General features: G+C 43.1%; 1 protein-coding gene across 4 annotated transcripts; it reads right to left on the bottom strand.

The window, feature by feature from the left end:
- Positions 1 to 1,422: 1,422 nt before the first annotated feature.
- Positions 1,423 to 20,366, bottom strand: LOC149281145 (ABC-type oligopeptide transporter ABCB9-like). 4 transcript variants are annotated; one of them, XM_089499643.1, is made up of 12 exons: positions 20,280 to 20,366; positions 13,875 to 14,608; positions 13,204 to 13,318; positions 11,153 to 11,283; positions 10,215 to 10,420; positions 8,241 to 8,438; positions 7,982 to 8,110; positions 7,043 to 7,231; positions 6,380 to 6,553; positions 5,064 to 5,223; positions 4,583 to 4,719; positions 1,423 to 3,486 (listed from the first exon to the last, which is right to left on the bottom strand). In XM_089499643.1, exons 2-12 carry the CDS (start codon positions 14,491 to 14,493, stop codon positions 3,193 to 3,195), a joined length of 2,352 nt encoding a protein of 783 aa, XP_089355769.1. In that variant the 5' UTR covers positions 14,494 to 14,608; positions 20,280 to 20,366; the 3' UTR covers positions 1,423 to 3,192. The 4 variants fall into 4 exon arrangements, with proteins under 4 accessions (XP_089355769.1, XP_089355770.1, XP_089355771.1 ...); XM_089499644.1 differs by lacking the exon at positions 20,280 to 20,366 and adding an exon at positions 17,253 to 17,404; XM_089499645.1 differs by lacking the exon at positions 20,280 to 20,366 and adding an exon at positions 17,120 to 17,199.
- Positions 20,367 to 20,879: the final 513 nt, after the last annotated feature.

Here is a 20,879-nt window from a genome sequence, read left to right as displayed (position 1 = left end):
CCTAGAGTTGGAAGAGACCCCAAGGGCCATCCAGTCCAACCCCATTCTGCCATGCAGGAACTCTCAATCAAAGCATCCCAATTGACAGATGGTCATCCAGCATCTGCTTAAAGACCTCCAAGGAGAGAGACTCCACCACAATCTCAGAGGGAATGTTTTCCACTGTCGAACAGTCCTTACTGTCAGGAAGGTCCTCCTAATGTTGAGGTGGAATCTCTTTTCCTACAGTTAGAGTTCATTGCTCTGGGTCCTGTTCTCTGGAACAGCAGAAAACAAGCTTGCTCCCTCCTCAATATGGCATCCCTTCAAATAGTTAAACAGGGCTATCATATCACCTGTTAACCTTCTCTTCTCCAGGCTAAACACCCCCAGCTCCCTAAGTTGTTTCTCATAGGACATGGTTTCCAGACCCTTCACCATTTTAGTCACTCTCCTTTGGACACGCTCCAACTTCTCAACATCCCTTTTGAATTGTGGTGCCCAGAACTGGACACAATATTCCAAAGCAGAATAAAGTGGCACTATTATTTCCCTTGATCCAGACATGATACTTCTATTGATGGAGCCTAGAATTGCATTGACCTTTTGAGCTGCCACATTGCACTGTTGACACATTGTTTAACTTGTGGTCTACTAGGACTCCCAGATCCCCTTCGCATGTAATCTTGTTAAGCCAGGTGTCCTCCATCCTATATCTATGCATTTCATTTTTTCACCCTAAGTGCAGTACCTTCCATTTCTCCCTGTTGAAATTCCCTTTCTTAGCTTTCTAATCTATTCACACATTTCTAAAAAATAAACCAAAGTGGGCACACTGTTAAGCAATGTCTGTAGCAGTGCGGTATGAACCCTTCTGTCACCCACTCCTCCCCTGAATTTTGAAGCCGTGTTTAACCCCCACAGCAGAGGAGAATACTATTATATACCACCCACTCGACCTTGTATCCATACAAGGTTAACTCTCAGCCTGTGTGTTGGGTGTATCTGTGAGTCACCTTCACAACAGTCTTATTTGTACTGGAAAAAAATCAGAGGGAATATAATTTGCAAGTCTAATATCTGGAACTGTTTAATCCTCCCCGGAGGTAGTTGGTTGTTAAATTCACACAGCTTGTCCAAGTCCCCCTACACTTTATTTGCATTCTGTCTAGTAAAAATAGCTACTATGCAAATACGTTTCTGCTGTTACTCGTACAAAATACCGAATTCCTCAAGCTCTGTGTAAGCTTATGAATGTAACTTCAATTTCGGGCCAGCTGCACTGGGATTTCCTGCATAGCAGGGGGTTGGACTGGATGGCCCTTGTGGTCTCTTCCAACTCTATGATTCTAGGTCCAAATCAAACTGATCCTGTCAAGAAAGAACCAATTACTCGTAAAGATTTCCAATATTAAAAACCAGAGTATCAGAGGTAGTCTTTTTTTTATTTGTAAAATATTGCCAAAATATTCTAGGTTCTTTTTAAATATTGCAAACAACAAGAACAACAACAAAAATCTGCCCCAAAACACAGCAGCATCAAAGTAACAGAAAGGAATTAAAATGAACTAAAATGCTTGAGGTCAGTTAACAACTGAGTGCAACTGGAGAGACCAGAAAGAGAGGACAACCAAAGGAGTTTTTAAAATCGATCAATCCTCCGTTCAGATCAGAGATTTTTGCTCTCTGCGTTGCTACTTTTAACATCTGGCTGACATGAATCCCTCCAAATAATTTATGGAACTATAAAAAGACTGCGTCAAATGAGGCAATGCGAAGTGGAGCTAGAGCTGAGCATTTGCTTCTCTCTGTTTCACTACAATCAACGCAACGGACAATAAGATGATCAGAAGAATTCAGACAACTGAAGTCCTTAGAAAAAGCCCCAAAATGGCTCCCAGCTCTTTCCAATGATTTGGAAGTGGGAGCAGAAGCCACTCCTTGGACAAGATTTTGATGGGATTCCCCACTCGCTTGCCAACTTGGGCACAAGCCAATGAGGAAACCTCTTGCGCAAACTTCACTGCAAGAAATGTGAGCCGAGAAAAGATCTTGTGCTGGGTTATTGCACAACCTCGACTTCTTGAATAAGTCTCCTATAGAAAATGTTCCCAATACAGCCTAGTTGGTTTGTTTTCATTCAATCATGTCTGGCTTTAGGCATTAAAACCGAGTTAAGAACTCTGAGGGTTTTTGCACAATTGCCTTGAAAATAGGATTGTTTTGTTTACTCTGAATATGACTGCCCAACTGACACTGTGAAACAGTTAGTACAACAGAAGTGTAAGCTACTGACGTTGCCATTAAAAGTTGTGTCTCCTTTAAAAGTGCCCATCTCCAAAATGAAAAGTTAGCTAAGGTACTTGTCAGAAGAAGGATCTCTTTCAGGTAACTGCCGCTGGCCAAGGATGCACTTCACTAGTTATCTCCCAGCTAAGCCTTCTTATGGTTGAACATTCTGCTGCAGTGTGACTTAGGAGGACTGAACACAAAAGGAATACTTATTCTTCTTACCCAATTTAAATAGCTTTAAAAGCTGCTGGCTTCAAAAAAGCCTCATGCACATTCAGTATGTGAATGACCCATCGAATCAAGCTGCATACTTCAAAACAGAGGTATCCGAACCGCCAGCCATTTTTGCAAAATTCTGATTATTAAGGTGGTTAAAAGTTTGAGCCAAGCACCCCACAGAAAGTACACACCGATAAGCGCACAGTACTTATAGGTCCAACTCAACTTTCTTGGAAGTAGAAAGAATGTCTATAGGCACTGAAGTGATCCCAAAAAGCAACTGTTGGCTTAGGGCCCAACTCTAAGCCAGGATTTCTTTACCAGCCCACACAGGCACCCTCAGAGATCCTTCACAAGTCATTGCTCTTCCCATATAATGCATGCACCTAATATCACACCCGTTTATAAGTAAGGACATATTCTGCATGCGTATCAGTGGGAGAAGAGAAAACATGGGTTCCTGAAATTGTTGGCCCCCTCTTCTCTTTCTGATCAGCAGGACACTGCCTACTGGAAGTAGTGTGCGCTGGACACCTACTGCTTAGTATTGTAAACAGACATCAGGCACAAAACAATAGTGAAGCTGCGCCAAAGAAGATAACTCCTCCAGTGAGAATTTGACAGGGCTCCTTACTGTTTTCACCTATACATCCGACAACCCAACTGTCTAGTTTGGAAGTATTAAGTCCAGCATGTGCAATCTTACATCCGGAACTCCTCAGCCAGTCCCATCTTTGGAGAATCTTTCCTGATGCCAGCCAAGCTACCATCCAGCTGATAGCCATCGCCCGTGCCAGTTTCATGACCCAGGATCTGCCTTTGCACTAGCTTGGAATAAAGGCCGCCTTCTTCCATGAGCTGCTTGTGTGTCCCTTGCTGTACCACACGGCCCTTGTCGAGAACAATGATATTGTGTGCTTTCTCCACAGTGCTCAGCCTGTGGGCTATAACAAGCACTGTGTGACTCTGGACATCGCCATAAATGGCCCTTTGAATCTACCAAGAGGAAGAGATATTTAAAGCAATTAAAAGAAATCCACAATAAATACTGTGCTAATGTCTTCATTCACATTTCCTGCCAGACCCATCTCAGAGGCTTACAACAGGCAAGAGGAAATGAAAATAAAGTCACACTATTCCATAACTGATCCCCCACAATACATACAGTTGCCTAGTGCCAATCTGGAAAACATTAACTCCCATTATATACAATGGCATAGTTAAATGGTGTGCCTTATATAAAATGGCAAAATCATGGTTTGCTTTTTGGAGATATATATATATATATATATATATATATATATATATATATATATTTCAAGCTGTGGATGGTGGAGTCCATAGATGCAAAATCTATGGATACAGAAGGCCAACTGTAATAGCTTCCAGGTGACAAAGCAGGGAAGCCGGTGTACAACAATAAGTTTTTAAGTATGGTTTCTCAAGTACACATCAATATGCACTCCCATGTCTTCCTATGTTCATTTTTCATTTGCATTTGTTCAGCAGTTGGATTGCTCAGGTCTGATGTTTGCTTCTTGACCTCTCCCCTTCTCTGAATAAGGGCTGTTTCTCCGTAGTAGAGGACCACTTTTCTATACAGAAAATCTCAGGAGGAGACTGGATATCTACTGCCCATGAGATGAAATAGTACAAAGTGCAGGTGGGCCCATGTTCTGACTCAGTTTGGATTTACAGCTCCCAGGATCTCTCAACCAGCACAGGGAGTTGGTAGCCTGCTTGGGGGAATTTTGGAGCAGCAGCACAAAAAAAGGAATTTTTCCAAGCTGTAGTATAAAAGTATACATGCAAGAACTTCCATTCCCCCCACCCATATAATGGGAATATGGACTGGAGCTCAAGAAAAAAGCTCCTTGCAGGAACTCTAGGCTCAGTCCCTGGCATTTCTAATTAAAAAGAACTAATCAAGTGAAAAGGCTGGGAACAATCCTGCTTGAGAGTCTGGAGAGCAGTTGCAAGAGAATCCTTAGTTCTATGTACCCACCACAATATAGAGAATTCCTTCTATCCTTATCATTGGCACCCGGATCCTAATTCTGAACAAGAATACATCTCAAACATTTCTTCTCACCGCATGTTCACTCTCTGCATCCAGTGCGCTTGTGGCTTCATCAAGTATTAGGATCGGTGGGTTTCTTATTAAAGCTCTTGCTATTGCCACTCTCTGCTTCTGGCCACCAGAAAGTTGGGTTCCCTTTTCACCAGCTTCTGTTGAATTGAAGGAAGGGGAAGAGACAAAGAGCATGAAATCTAGTATAGCATACAGGGTAGGAGATAAGAAAGGCCACATTAAAATTCACAGTATTAATGTGAGGAATTTAGTAGGAAGGTCTTAAATCAGCCATTTTCAATCATCCTCAGTTTGTTCCCATCAATAATCTGCGCTATGATGATAAAACAATTTGGGTTGTGGAAAAGAGACAAGCAAGAAGAAGAATTTGTAAGCAGACAAGCCGATGTCTGTGCATCCAACTTCCTCTTCCACTTGTTAGGTATGAACCTGAGTTTGATCACTGATTTCTCATAGATATAAATATGCAGATTTCCAATACCTGTGTGGTAACCATCTTGCAATTCTGTAATAAACATGTGGGCGTTGGCCTTCTGGGCAGCCTGAACAACTGACTCATAAGGGACAGAGGCCAAGCCATAGGAGATGTTGTCAGCAATAGACCGGGCAAAGAGCACTGGCTCCTGGCTCACCAAAGAGATCTATAAAGAGAAGAGGGTAAAGAAGAAGAGTCACCATTTAAATAACTGGCTTACTATGGATTTTGGAAAAGACATTCACTCTTCAACAAAGTGAATTCCAGAAAGTAATTAATGTAGATACTGTGGGCCCTTGGTATCCACTGGGATTTGGTTCCTGCCGATACAAAATCCATGGATGCTCAAGTCCCATTAAATCCGATGGCAAAGTAAAATGGTGTCCCTTATAAAAAAGGGGCAAAATGAAGATTTGCTTTTTGAAACTGATATATTTTTATAATATTTTCAAACTGTTTTATAGGTCACTTTTTGACTAAAATTTCCAGACTTATACAGGAGTATATACAGTACATGACTTCATGACCTTGCGTAATACATCCCTGATATGCCTCCTTTTCTACAAATGCATATTACATATCCTCCACTTGATTTTCTCACCCACCGTCTATGCAAAGGGATCTTGTAGCACCTTTGAGACTAACTGAAAGAAAGAAGCTTTTTTCTTTGAGTGAGGACCTGAACAGACAGACCAAATAAAGCAGCTTCGGGCCACTTCAGAGGTGTGCTGTTTAAACGGCGCACACACCCTAAGAGGCTGGAAGCCACACCAAAGCCATGCTCTGGTCTAAAGTTGCTTTATTTGGTCTGTCTGTTTGGGCCCTTAGTCTCAAAGGTGCTACAAGATCCCTTTGCATACTGATTTTTCAGACTAACACAGCTATATCTTGGAATTCTACTACCCCTGCAGTGCGGCACACTTACTAGCCAGTAGTTATTTTGTCATTTCTGGATAACAGAACAAATCTCAGCAGATTCTTTGGACCTAAGCAGAATTCTGCAACTAAATGATGCAAATTTAGTCAGTCTGCACAATCTGTTTTATTTTGCACAATGTATGCAAGTTCTGCAAGCCCCAGAGAAAGTCATTAAAGTCTCTCTCCAGAAACCTTCAGCTTCTGAGATTTCCGTTTGATAACACTGCAAACATTTCCTAAAAGACGTAAAGGCTAGAAACTTGTTTTGCTTTCTGTCCCTCTTCCTCCTCCCTCCTCTCTCTAAACAAAATATATTTTGGGAAGATGAATTCTACACTTCCATGGAACTGACACATCCATGCCTGAGGCCAGTTAGAAAGAGAATAAAGATTGATGATTCATACCACTGAGTGCAGGTACTTGTGCTCATACATGTTAATAGGCTGCCCATCCAGCAAGACTTCCCCATCTTGGAGAGGGTAGAAGTTCTCCATGATGTTGACACAGGAGCTCTTCCCGCTGCCCGAGGGACCTACCAGTGCAGTCACTTTTCCAGGATGCAGAGTGAAGGAGACGTTCTATAAAACAAAAGGAGGTCCCCAAATCTTCAGAGGACGAATATATAATGATTAACCTACCACATTTCACAAGTTTCCCATGCCATCTGGTATGCTGGAGCCTTTGGTCCCCAATATATTTATCCAACACTTTTGATCTTCTTTCCCCTTGACCAAATCTTTAAGGCAGATGACAGAATGAGAAGCAAATGCTTGGCTCCAAATTCAGGTATGTATAAGAGAGCTGGCACAGGCAGATTTCTCAGCCATTGCTTCTCTTCCATGGCCTTTACACACACACACACACACACACACACACACACACACACACTGCTGCACAGAGGAACAGAGGACCCTGCTAAATGGTGAAGGACGAATCCATTAAAATCTGATAGAGGCACCTTTGTAAATAGTGCCCTTCAATCCACACAAGGCAGCTCCCAAATCCAATTATTTTCAGTTCCCTTTTGACACCAGGTACAATGAACTAGACAGTTGTGCGAAGTTTACCTGTAAGACCTGGGTTGCAGGTCGAGTGCGGTAAGCAAAGGTGACATTCCTGAACTCCACTTTGCCTTCCAGCTGGTTAGGGGCTAGGGTCCCATCATTCACCATAGTTGGCTTCCGGTCTATGAACTCAAATACTTTCTCAGCAGCTCCAACCCCTTGCATCAGCCCACTATAGACTGAACCAATTGACTGAAAGAGAAAGAAGGGATAGGTTAGGATTGCTCGCTTAGATGATTTAAAAGAGGGGTTTAGACAAAATTGCAAACTAAAAACCTGTCGGTAGCTATTATCCTGAAGGCTATTGGAAACCTCTGTACTTCCATCGTATAGAGCAGCATAAGGAAGACAACCAGGAATACATCAATCTCTTGATGCCCTGCTTGAGGAGTTGTTTCCTGTAAAGTTGTTCTTTTATTCTTATTATTTTAGTTGTAAATTGCTTTGTGTATTGCTTTTAATCTGAAAATTCCACAGGGAGAGCTATGCTACTGTGCTGCAGCAAATAACAACAACAACAATTTTGTGGCACTTTTGATACTGATAGATTCATGGGACAGAGCCCTCTTCAGCAGATCTGGATACAGTCTGAGAGTACACTTTGTGCATTTAAGGAAGTGGGTTCTAGTCTATGAACTTCTATGCCATAATAAAATCTGTTTACTGTCAAGCTTCCATAAAACTGTTGTTTCAGAAGAAAAGTGACTTATAACTTTCGGGACATATAACTAAATTCCTGAGAATTGGAAACAGACCCATGTTAGACTTTTTAAGACAGGTCACCCCTAGATGTTGATTCTTCAGTTATTTTCAAAAACCCACAAAACAAAGTTCCTAGAAAAAAATGACAGAGAGCCCAACAAGAAATAACCTCAATTGAGATCATATACTGTAGTTTCTCTTGGAGCAAAATGCAGAAGCTTTTAGATAGCTGGCACTTACCTCCATGCAGTCTCCTAGCACAAATTCATAAATAATGAAGGATATCAGGTTCCCACTGGTCATTTGGTCAGAGATCACAAGGTGCCCTCCGTAGTACAAGATGCTGACTTGAACGATAAGGAGTGTTAGCTAAAAACAAGCACAAACACCCAGACTTATAATCCAGATGAAACACCCATTCCTTTATGATTTCTCATAGTTTGTCACTGTCTTTGCTGTATAGGCAAGCACAAAGGGGGAAGGGGAAATATTAACCTACCCCATTGGACCACACATAGTAGGTGTAAGCTATGGCTTCCTTTTTGTTGAGCTTGTAGACTTGTTGCAGTTTGTCCGAATAGACATTTGCCTCCACCTCTTCATTGGCAAAGCTGCGGACAGTCTTCATGGCTGAGATGGTTTCCTCAGCAGTGTTGTTTGCTTTCGCCAAAGCATTCTGGACCTCTTTGGAGAGTTTCTAAAGAGGAGTAGGTGGGTGGGAAGGAGAGGAGGAGGTCAATCCAATAGCCCCACGTCCGTAGTTCAGGAACATGACAGTAGCAGAGTTTGAGAACCATGTACAGTATTAGCCCCATATTGTGATTAGAATGGATACATTTTAGAAGTTCAAACAATTATCTGAAGAGGTTAGATTTTCAAAGGAATAGCAGGAAGGATTATACATTCAGGAATCTGAAACTGATGCCCCCCAGAATAAACCTGACTCTTTCAGGAACACCATCTGGTCCAACAAGATGGAGAAGCTAGCTTGACAGGGAGCTGACCTAGGTCACAACAAAAAGTCAGAGTGCATCCGTAGATGGTTTGTTAGATTCAAGGTTTAACTGACTGCAGAATGGCAGAGCATGGGAGAAACAGAGTGAGTGCACTTCCACTTAGGCTCACTCTCAATAGAATTAATATGGTGACAAGAGAAACAAAAAACTGCAGCTGGCCAAAGGCCAGGTATCCAGTGACTCAACTTGTACAGAGCTGTTCTGTGTTCAGTGCTACAAGGATGGCCTCTCGCCTCTGCAGTGTGATGGAGCCAGAGGAGCATGAAGGACATGGCAGAACAGGAAATGCACATTTGCCAACTTAAGCACTCCATCCAGCAGCTGATGAGGCATTTGACCTGCTGCAAAGACTTACACAAAGGTGTATGATGTCAGCCGGGCTCCAAACAGTGAAGGATTAGACAGGTGTGCAAGTGTCCCATCTGACATTAAAGTCAGGGAAGGAGAGAAAGAAGTGCATGGCTTGGGCAAGAGTTACACCCAAGACCTTTAGCTATTATGCCCTTCATTTCAAGAGGAGCACAGAGTCAGCACAACAACATATTAATAAACATGCATACTTCAGAGTACCCTTGGTTTGGTCAGGAAAGAGAGATTTACATACATAATCTTAAAATTATAGCTGTCATTGTGCCCCCCCACCCAGAAACAGAGTCCCTAGGATTTCCTCTCTAGAGATGGTTCCTATTTTCTTTAAGCAATCTGAGATACTAAGACAATCCACAGTTGCCTAAAGTGCTTTCCCACCTTCTTTGACAAGCAAGATCATAATTCTCACAGTGAGCTGGACTACCGCACTGACAAAGCAACTTTCAAAAAAGAAAAAAAATTGTTAACAAAGCCAAACCCCTCCTCACAGCTTCTCTGCAACCAGTGCAAATCATCCCATCTCCAGAGAAGGGATGCTTAAAGAAAAGCCACTTTTTCTGGACATCACACTTCTTGCTGCTCTTCTTTCTGAACAATGCACAGCTCCTTTTACCGCTGATAATGGACAACACCAGAAACAAGCTGGATGGCCTTTCAATACAGCATAAACACTGCATGAGCTGTATTATATTATATACCATTAACTTTGAGAATTCAGAAAAGAAAAAGAACTCAAGGAAAAAAGCCCGCCATGGCTGGAGAAAACAAGGCAGCTGTTGGAAACTACCCATTATAGTCTTAGGCAAGAGGCAGAAGGAACTTTGCATTTGGAAGTCAAGTTCCTAGCAGCAAGTTCCAGCCATGAGTTATGAAAGGAGGATTGTGCGATTGGGTGGGTGGATGGGTGGGGGAATGAATCAGTTTCAAATGCCCCCTATAACTGTACCCAGGGTTGGTTTTCTTAGAGAAAAAGACAGTTAAGGTCAAATTTAGTCCAGCAGTTGCTGTAAAACAAATTTAGTCCAACAGTTGCTTTCACAACATAGAGGGGGACAGGAAGATCAGGCTTGTAAGCTATAGATACTAACCTTGTAGTATTTCCCATAAAGATCTGACATGAGCATGATTATGGGAAAACCCATGAAGGTAACCAGGGAGAGTTTCCAGGAGAGGCTGAACATGAAGACAATGACCCCTGTAGCTTTGACCATGTTGCGCAGGAAAATGTTGATGTTCTGAGAGACTAGATCACTCACGATTGTGGTGTCTGACGTCAGGCGGGAAATAATGTCACCTGTAAAAATGTGGTGGTGGGGGGAACAGAGGTAACGTCCAGCAGATTAAGACATCAGCAGTAGAACCATGCAAATAACAAGACCCTTGTGATGGTGCAGTAAACCTCTATGGCTTGTGCTTGCTCTTCTGAGATTACTACCAACATTTCATTTTCCATTTCCCAACAGATGGCCATCCAGCCTCTGTGTAAAGACCTCCAAGGAAGGAGACTCCATCACTCTCCATTGAGAGAGTGCGTTCCACTGTTGAACAGCCCTTATTGTCAGGAAGTTCCTCCTAATGTCAAGGTGGAATATCTTTTCCTGTACCTTGCATCCATTGTCCCATTGTGTCCTATTCTCTGGAGCAGCAGAAAACAAGCTAGCTCCCTCCTCAATATGACATCTCTTCAAATATTTAAACAGGGCTATCATATCACCTCTTAACCTTCTCTTCTCCAGGCTAAACATCCCCAGCTCCTTCATAGGGCATGGTTTCCAGACCCTTCACCATTTTAGTCCCCCTCCTTTGGACACATTAAAGTTTCTCAACACCCTTTTTGAATTGTGGTGCCCAGAACTGGACACAGTATTCCAGGTGTAGTCTTGGCAACACTCATTTTGGGTCAAGCAGCCTGAAAAGAAGAAGCTCCAAACATTTGGAGAGCCAAAGGTTGAGAACCAGTATGCTATAGTTGACTTTGCAATTGATAACAATGAAAAACTCTCACAAGACAGACAGAGGGCCCTACCAGTGAGATTTTCGTCAAAGAAACTCATTTCTTGGGAGACCAGCGATTGGAAGAGGCTGTTGCGGAGTCGGATGTTGAGTCTAGCAAACACAAGGGTGAAGACGCCTCCCCGGATACCTGCGGCAAATGAGCTGATTGCAGATAAGAGACGTTATAGGACAGACAGACAGACAGACAGAGACACAAAACTACTCCTCCCAGCCCCTACCATGCAAAAGGAAGACAAGGTCAAGGTGGCAGTTTGAGGATGCAGCACCACCAGTTACTTAAGGATTTTCCAGTAAACAATGTTGTCATCATTGTGTGCCTTTACGTTGTTTCTGAATTATGGCAACCCTATCATGGGGCTTTACTTGCAAGATTTGTTCAGGGGGAGTTTGCTATTTCCTTCCACTGAGGCTAAGAGAGTTGGACCAGCCCAGTGGGTTTCCATAGCCGAGTGGGGAAGATTCAATACATCAGCCTCCATTTGTGGTTTCTTAGCCTGCTGAAAACGATAAATGGTTTGGGGGTGCCTCAGGCTATATAGCAGGCCCCAAAATTTCTCATTTGACACCCTTGATTTACCACAAGATGGCCCCAAAAGTATCATGGAGCCTGAACATTTGTGCAGAAAATGCACTGCTACAACCAGGTAGTGGTTTCTCTTGGAGAACAGAACAGCCCTTGAAAAAGTTGAGGCTGGCCACTGACACTCAAGAAAGAGTGGAACAGTGCTGCCCATGGCTACATTCACATGAATTTAGTCCAGGGGTAGGTAACCTGCGGCCCGCGGGCCGGATGCGGCCTGGCGAGGCCTTGGGACCGGCCCCAGCCTGGTCCTGCCACCGATTGCCACCGGGGCCTTTGGCCTCTCGCACGTAGGGGCAATTGTTTATAGAAGCCTCAGAAACATGCATTTATATTAACATTTTTTAAAAAATCAGCAATTTTTTTCGCATGTCCTCCACTTTTTTTAAAAAAGTGTCCACCATTTGAAAATTTTGTCCTACATTTGTCCCGGTTTATTTATTTATTAAAATTTTTAAAAAATTATTTAATTATTTATTTTTTGGCTTCGGCCCCCCAGTTGTCTGAGGGACAGCAACCTGGCCCCCGGCTCAAAAAGGTTGCCTACTCCTGATTTAGTCTAACAAAAAACAAACCTTTATTTGTCATCTCATTTGAACTAAGCAAGATATATTTCAAATTCAATACACAAGCTCTCACTCGTGAATTGTTTTTAACTAAATAATTTTTTTCTCCATCTCTCTTTCTCTCACACCCACATCAACTTGCATACAGACTGTAACTTGGGAACTTTGGCACCAAGTGAAAACCTGCATGCAATAACCATGATATCACATACAAAGCTCTTGTATTACCTCATATCAATTCAGGCACCATGACTTTCCTATGGAAGCTGTTCAAACATTCAGCTGAATGTCACTGAGTGACGTATGCATGGGTGAAACATATCCCGAGAGACAGAGAGATGAGTTAAAAATTTAGATGAAGCAAAGGGTTGAGCTCTTCTTCTAGAAAGGGTAATACACAAATCCCTGTACCAGAACTGTTTGTTCATGTGAATGTTACCAGACAAGGGCTTCCTTAGATGTCCAGGGTACCTTTCTACATCTCTACACCATAGAGAGGAAGATCAGTTGCTCTCTAGGAAGTAGAACAGAAGTGAATTCTATAAGAGTGTAATATGACCTAACAAACAGGATACTCTCTGCAAGGAAAAACATAGGAGATGGGTTTCCCATATCCAAGATCATAAGCAAAGTCTACACAAGTATTATCCTTCTGAATCACCACCCCACCACCCCATACACATATAATTATGATATATTAAAATGTGACAAGAAAGTTTTCCTTGGACTAAAGCAGCAGTGAGGAACCTTGGGCTATACAGATGTTCTGGATCATAGCTGCCACAATCCCTTTCCATTAGCCTTGCTGGCTGGGGCCTCTGGGAGACGAAGACCAGGACGAAGGTTCTGTACCCTCAGGTGATGGGGTACTATGCTAGGGACAGTACAATACACCAAGTACTCTAAATAGGCTACCTTCCTATGGCTAGAAGGGCCATGATCATGACTGCAGTGGAAAATTGCTCCATGCTCTTCTGGATTACTATTCCATCAATAGCCCGGCCTGTGTAGTATGGAAGGAATGTCTCACCTGTGGGGGAGGCAAAGGTATGACAAGATGAATGTAAAGACAAGAATTTCCATTGCATCTTCAAACTTATTCAATCCCAAGCTGCCCTCCTAAGCCCTGAGAACAGAGCACCTGGGAAATGAAACACGTTATGCTTACTATATAAATAAGGCATGTGGAACCTGTGGGCTGTAGTTCCAATGATCTCTGGCCATTGGGCTGGTAGGAGATGGAGTTTTATAACACCTGGGACCCCATTCCTGGTGTAAATGGACCACTTCTGCTATCCTGATCAAGAATATAAACTTCAGCTTCAGTAGCATAGGCGATCTTAAAGAGAAGGATCTCCCTCTCTTTCTAACATCACTTTGAGCAAACATCACTTTGAGAGCCTGCTAGCCAAGGGTTGACTCCAGCGTTGCCCTTACACCATTGCAATAAGCAACCTAAAGATATTCACAGGGCTGTTGCGAGGGCATAAGGCAATGGATGTCAAGCGTTTTGAACATTTAAAAAGTCCTACGCAAAAGTGTCAGCACCAACGGCAGTAAATCATATATATAAATCAGTAACTCACCTAAAGCAGCAAGTATGAGGAAGAAGAAGGCCACTGCAAGGAAGTGAACATCTGGCTTGGTGTAAGACAACAGCTTGCAAATGGTGGCTGCTGATGCCTCTTCCTTCTTTTCCTGAGTACTAGGAAAACTGGGGTCAGCAATTTCCTCGGCCTCAGTCCTGGATTCAGAATTCACTCCCAAAGACTCCCTGGAGGGTCTCACAGAGGCCAACAGCAGCCACAAGAAGAACGTGGCTGCCAGGGATATATACGTCCAGGTGAACAAACTCCAAAACCAGGGGTTCTTGATAGTCTTCCTCACCTCTGAGTAGAGAAGTAGCTTGACAAGGGTGTAAATGCCCACCGCGAGGCAGACAAGCGTAATGAAGATCCGGGACCGTCTCAACCGCTTGGGGCCATAGTTTGTGTTTTTGGCGACTCCGATGCCAGCACCCAAGAGCAGACAACTCCTATACAGGCAGGCCCCCCAGATATCGAGCATGGAATCAAAGATATTAAAGTGCTTCAGGTCCTGAAGGATGCTGCCGTTCCCCCGGCTGCGTTCATAGAGTAGCGTGGTCACTGTCACATCTATGCCTGTAAAGGCTAAAGTGCCCGCCAGAGCTTTCCAGGCACGCATCTTCGGTTTGTCCCGGAGTGAGGTAGAAGTGGAGAAACACCAAGAGAATGGGAACAGAAAGGACCGGACAGCCTCCTAGCCAATGGTTGATTCCAACATGCCTGCCTGATGTTTCCTGCAAGAGGAAAAAAGAACATCAGAAAAACGCTGGCATCCTTAAGCACATAGGGCTATGGGAAGAATTTAAAGATATAACTGTGTTAGTCTGTAGAATCACTATGTAGAGAGATCTTGTAGCACCTTTGAGACTAACTTAAAGAAAGAAGTTGGCAGCATGAGATTTCCTAGGCTTCAGTCTACTTCCTCAGATGCATTTGGAGATGAAGGCAAATGCATCTGAGGAAGCAGGCTGAAGTCTAGGAAAGCTCGTGCTGCCAACTTCTTTCTTTAGGCTGTGGGAAGGTATTTCTAAGCTGCCTACTGCCTCAGATCCAGTGGCGGAGGACACAATCCTGGAGTAAAATTCAACTCTCAGGCCAGCGGGAGTCAGTCTATGTAATAGGGAGGGAGTGCTAACTCATCCTTTGCTTCAAGGAGGAAGATGGTCCCTGGACTACAGCATAATCTTGTCATTGCTCTTGGACCGTGTGCCAGAAACCAAAGAGGATTTGTTGTTCTGGAAGAGGATCCAGCAAATGACTGGCTCCACAGACAACACTTGTTCTACAAATATGAATGCTGCATTATTATTATTATTATTATTATTATTATTATTATTATATTTTTATAGCGCTGTAAATGTACACAATATCCTGAGCCCCTTCCGACCAGAAATGACTCCAACTTAACAGTTGAAGCTGTATGTTTTCAAAAGCCAGGGTGGGAAATGCTGGTCCAAATCCAAGTTAGCCTCCTCCTTTCACTCCCAGTTCTGTCTGACATCAGGCCATTTTGTTTTTCAAGACCGTACTTCTGTTGTACATCAAACATTTTCTCCAAGTCTGCAACAACTCCAGTGTTTTCACTGGAACAAACCAAGGCTGGCTGGACTAGCTGAGGACAGCAGAATCCTGAAAGCCAACCCTGAGAGGACTCAGGCTGCATCCGCACTGCAGAAATAATCCAGCTTGACACCACTTTAACTGCCATGGCTCAATGCTATGGAATTCTAGGAGTTGTAATTCTCTGAGGCATTCAGTCATCTCTATTATATTATATTATATTATATTATATTATATTATATTATATTAATCAAGGATTATTTTGATGTAAGAGAAAACTAAATATAATACAGAAAATATGGTGATTACAATCTGTGAGGAAGTTAGTTAGATGTCAGTTAGTATTTCTATATGTCTAGTATGTACAGTAGTTATATAGGAGATATGAATGGATCTATATATATATACATACCACTATAGAATATATATAATACCACTATAGATCCATTCATATAGATCCTGCAGTCACAGACCTAACAAGTTATTATAATAATAGTAACATATGCATAATGGTGTGGGTTGATGTTTTTGTTGTAAATGTTATGCTATGTCTGTGTGTTATTTTTTGGTGTTATATTCTATATTTAATGTATTTTAAACTCTGGAAATAAAGTCTTAAAAATACTCAGGTATATTTTTAAAAATATGTTTAAAGCCATGGATGGTTGAAACCGGAGAACCAAGAATCCGTGGATATGGAGGGACTGTATTAAACAACTGCATTTCACCTAAGTTACCTGAGGCTTTCCTTCTCATTCAGGAGGACTTAACTGGGATAGGGTGAAAATGGCGGCAAACGTGACGCCAATGCGGTTTCAAAAGGTGTCCAGGAAAAAGCCGGGCCAATGTACCAAATCCCAGCACCGAGATCTATAAAGAAGAAACCACAAATCCTACAACTTTGAGTAGAAGAACCCAGGGCAGCAGATCTCCTTCTTTACAGGCCTTGAGACTGTTACTATGGAGACAGGACTAGGCCCATCCTGACTCCTCATATTATCACAGACATACACAACCACACACACAAAATGGCAGCCATTTCACTTGAAAACCGAGGCAATATTTGTACTTGAAGAGGGCGCCTTGTCTAAAAGATTGCAGCCAAGGGTGACCAGGCATCCTCCTTTTTCCAGGATGTGTCCTCCATGCCCACCTTCTGTCCATATTGGTCCAAAACACGTTGCAGAAACAATCCAGTTTGGGGCTGCTTGAACTGCCCTGGCTCAATGCTAGGGAATCCTGGGATCTGTAGTTGTGTGAGACATTTCATCTTCTCTGTCAGAGACCTCAGAGGCCACGACAAACTACAAATCCCAGGAGCCAGAGCAGTTAAAAGTGGTCTCAAACTGGATTATTTCAGCAGTGTGTTTTGAGCCAACGTCTCCATTTTAAGCAGGGCTAAGAAGCATGGATTTACCATTTGGCGTTTTTATTTGGGAACATCCTCCATTTATTTTATTTTAAACTTTGTTTTTACACGTACAAACAATAAAACGAACGTTGTCCAGAAAGTATAGGATTCTTTCCGACAAAACGAAGCCTCCATATTCTTGAATTGTCCTTTACCCACATGAAGGCCTTCTATAACTTTCAAACTTATATTTGTATAACACTGCCTTCTGTAATCTAAACCCAAAAGGGGCCTTGTTCTTTTAGCTGTAACTATAACTAAGTGGTTGAAGTACCCCAAAAAGGCCAGATCCCATCTGATCTTGGCAGCTAAACAGGGACGGCCTGGTTAATACTTGGATGGGAAACCACCAAGGAATCCTAGGTGCTGTGGGTGATATTGCAACGAAGAGAACTGGCAAAAATCACCTTGGCGTAGTCCTTGTCTAAGAAAACCCTATGAAATTCATAGGGGATCACCGTAAGTCCACAGGTAACTTAAAGGCACACATAGTGTACACCCAAAAGGAGCCCATAAGCATGACATCCTCCAGCTTTGTCTCCTTTTGCATGAAGGATGCGGAGTTTAAAAAGGATGTTGAGAAACTGGAGCGTGTCCAAAGGAGGGCGACTAAAATGGTGAAGGGCCTGGAAACCATGTCCTATGAGGAACGACTTAGGAAGCTGGGGATGTTTAGCCTGGGGAAGAGAAGGTTAAGAGGTGATATGATAGCCCTATTTAAATATTTGAAGGGATGTCATATTGAGGAGGGAGCAAGCTTGTTTTCTGCTGCTCCAGAGAATAGGACACAATGGGACCATGGATGCAAGCTACAGGAAAAGAGATTCCAGCTCAACATTAGGAGGAACTTCCTGTCACTAAGGGCTGTTCGACAGTGGAACACACTCCTTTCTCAGAGTGTAGTGGAGTCTCCCTCCTTGGAGGTCTTCAAACGGAGGCTGGATGGCCATCTGTCGGGGATGCTTTGAATTGGATTTCCTGCATGGCAGGGAGGTGGACTGGAGGGCCCCTGTGGTCTCTTCCAACTCTACGATCCTATGATTCTATGATCTGGCAAGAGACAAGGAAAAAAACATTTGGTTTTGCCCACTCAGGTTTCCAAAAGCAAAATTCTAATCTCACCGTTCCGGCAGCAACAACTTGAAGGCACGCAACCACAGCAGCATACCTTGAAATGCAACTGCTTCAAGGACATGAAATTTTAAAGGGATGGGGAGAAGGGAACGGCGCAAAAACTTGCGCTTGAGAATCCGCACATGGGACTGTTGACTACGTTTTGGCCCAGCTTCCACTGAAACCTATTAGGCCTAGTTAACAGCATAATACTCAGTTTTACGGAGTCAGATATCCAGAGGAATCTGCCAAGTCATTCTGCTTACGGGAAAACTACAGCAGGGAAAGAAAAGAAAAAGGTCAGACCAGGAACAGAGGCTGCATCCGCACTGCAGAAAGAATCCAGTTCAACACCACTTCAACAGCCATGGCTCAGTGCTATGGAATTCTGCGAATTGTAGTTCATCGTGGTACAGAGGTTTTCCGACAGAGGCGGCTAAATGTTACACAGAACTACACATTCCACAGCCCTGAGCCCTGGCAGTTAATGCAGGACCGAACTGGATTATTTCTGCAGTGTGTATGCAGCCAAAAATGAACTTGCAAACAGCCCAAATCCAATTAGGATCAGATTCTCAACCAGCCCTATTTCATATCCAACTGCTACAGCTACCCTTGCGTTTTAGGTAATGTATTCCTAAGTAAGGACCTGGTTGTTGCTGGATTATTTATAATGCTATTCTTTACTTGGAATGTATATACCAATGGGGATGGAGCACATTGCTCATGGTAGTAGAGCATTCTGCTTGCAAAATAGTTCCACATTCAGCCCCTGGCATCCTTTGTGAAAAGGATCAGGTACAAAAAGCGTCACGAAAGAGCTACTACAATGCAAATACGTGAGACAGAAAACTAACCTAACCTCTCATATGATAGCTTCCTAAGTCCCCGATGCAGTTCCTATAACATCCCAAATCCCCCAAACAGTGATACCTTGATAACGCACAATATATGTGTTGCAAGCTTTCGAAGCTCCACTGGCTTTTTTATCAGGCCAGGTTATTGGATTTGCTCTAGGGCCAACCCGGCTACCCCTGAATGTTTCCGAATGGAGCTGTCAGGCTGCTGAGAGACCAAACCTGTCGGAGATTGAGTCAAAATTCAAGGAAAGAGATGGAAGAGGCTCTGACTCAGCCAGAGAAAACAGCTGTATGTGTGCAAAGGGCCAAAGCCGCTTCCCAAATTCCGTTTCCCTTCCTTGGGTGCGCTCCAGGCATTTTGAAAATGAGATGGAGTGGGGTTCAAATACCTCTGGAGCAATCCTCCTCCCCTGAAAGCCACCCCAATATACTTCCAGATGTTGGGCCGGGTAGAGGCAGCTGCGGCTTACTCATGCAGCAAAGGAAATGTGCACAATGTGCTCAGAGGCCCCCTCCACAGGTCCCAGGGGTCGGACATGGAATTGGCTTCTTTTCTACCTCTTCAATTCTTCCTATAGAATTAAAACCATACTGTCCTGAAAACCTCACAATTACCCAACAACAGTGCTTTCCACACTTTGGTCCTCCAGATGTTTTGGACTTCAGCTCCCAGAAGTCCTAATACTAATACCAATATCAATGATGGTTATTTCTTACCTGCCTCTCCTCACGGAAAGGACTAATATTACTAAAGGTAAAATAATAATAGTAATACTAATAGCTGGATTAATACTACCACCACTACTACTACCACCACCACTATTACTAATAAATACTAATACTAATAGCTGGAGTAATACCACTACTACTAATAAATACTAACACCAATAGCTGGATTACTACTACTACTATTACCACATAAGAGTAATAGCTGGGTTAATAATAATAACAATAATAATAAATACTGATAGTAATAGGTGGATTAATACTACTACTATTACCACATAAGTGTAATAGCTGAGTTAATAATAATAATAATAATACTGATAGTAATAGCTGGATTAATACTACTAATATTGATATCTGGAATAATAATAATAATACAATAATATACTAACACTAATACTGATAGCTGGATTAACTACAACAACGACAACTAATACTGATAGTTGGGATAACAACAACAAATAATACTAATATTAATACTGATAGCAGGAATAATAATGATAGAAATATACTAACACTAATGCTGACAGCTGGAATAATAATAATAATGTAATAAATACTAATTAATACTAATAATAGCTGGATTCCAAATAGGGAAGGAAGGATCAGCAAAGAATTGGGGGGGGGGCTCTCTTTCTGTCTAGAAGCCCTGGAGCAGTTCTTTTTGGCAACCCCAGGGCAAGGGACCTCTAGGGAAGATGCCAGGCCTCCTTGGCAGGGCTCTGCAGTCCTTACCTGCCACCAGCAAAAGGAGGCCGCCGGATCATGCTTGCAATGAATGGCAGCGGAGGAGCCGGCCAAGGAAGCGCTCTTGGGCAGGACAAGGTCGCCAGGGGGCGGGGCGTTCCCTGGGCGCATCATCAAACCACGCCCGCGGGCCCGCCCCCCGGAGGAGGCATGCTTGCAGAAGAGGGGCGTTGCCCAAGGGAAGCGGCCGGCGCTGAACACTTGGGTCCCCCGGCGGCCTCCTTGGAGTTTAAGTGCTTTCACCGAATGGAATCTTCAATCCTTTCTCCGCAAGGCTCTTGGGTGATACTTTTGTAAGGGACATCCTAAAACAAATGGCTACAACTTGCCCATAGGGAATCATTGGGGAATAGTTGCCCATAGGGAATCATTGGGGAATAGTTGCCCATAGGGAATCATTGGGGAATAGTTGCCCATAGGGAATCATTGGGGAATAGTTGCCCATAGGGAATCATTGGGGAAGAGTTGCCCATAGGGAATCATTGGGGAATAGTTGCCCATAGGGAATCATTGGGGAACATTTGCCCATAGGGAATCATTGGGTAAGAGTTGCCCATAGGGAATCATTGGGTAAGAGTTGCCCATAGG

The sequence above is a fragment of the Sceloporus occidentalis genome, unplaced genomic scaffold (genome assembly GCF_023333645.1).
Source record: "Sceloporus occidentalis isolate IW3139 unplaced genomic scaffold, rSceOcc1.0.p SCAF_138, whole genome shotgun sequence".
NCBI classification, from domain to species: domain Eukaryota; kingdom Metazoa; phylum Chordata; class Lepidosauria; order Squamata; family Phrynosomatidae; genus Sceloporus; species Sceloporus occidentalis.
This window is presented reverse-complemented; position numbering and strand designations above follow the sequence as displayed.

What these genes read in the sequence shown, in the direction of transcription:
- LOC149281145 (XM_089499643.1), bottom strand. Translation starts at nt 14,493, where the DNA reads ATGCGTGCCTGGAAAGCTCTGGCGGGCACTTTAGCCTTTACAGGCATA. An exon ending in ACTATGTGTGGTCCAATGGG is followed by an intron (nt 8,111 to 8,240) that starts GTAGGTTAATAT and finishes GCTTGTTTTTAG; the next exon opens with CTAACACTCCTTATCGTTCA. An exon ending in ACAAGTACCTGCACTCAGTG is followed by an intron (nt 5,224 to 6,379) that starts GTATGAATCATC and finishes TTCTCTTTATAG; the next exon opens with ATCTCTTTGGTGAGCCAGGA.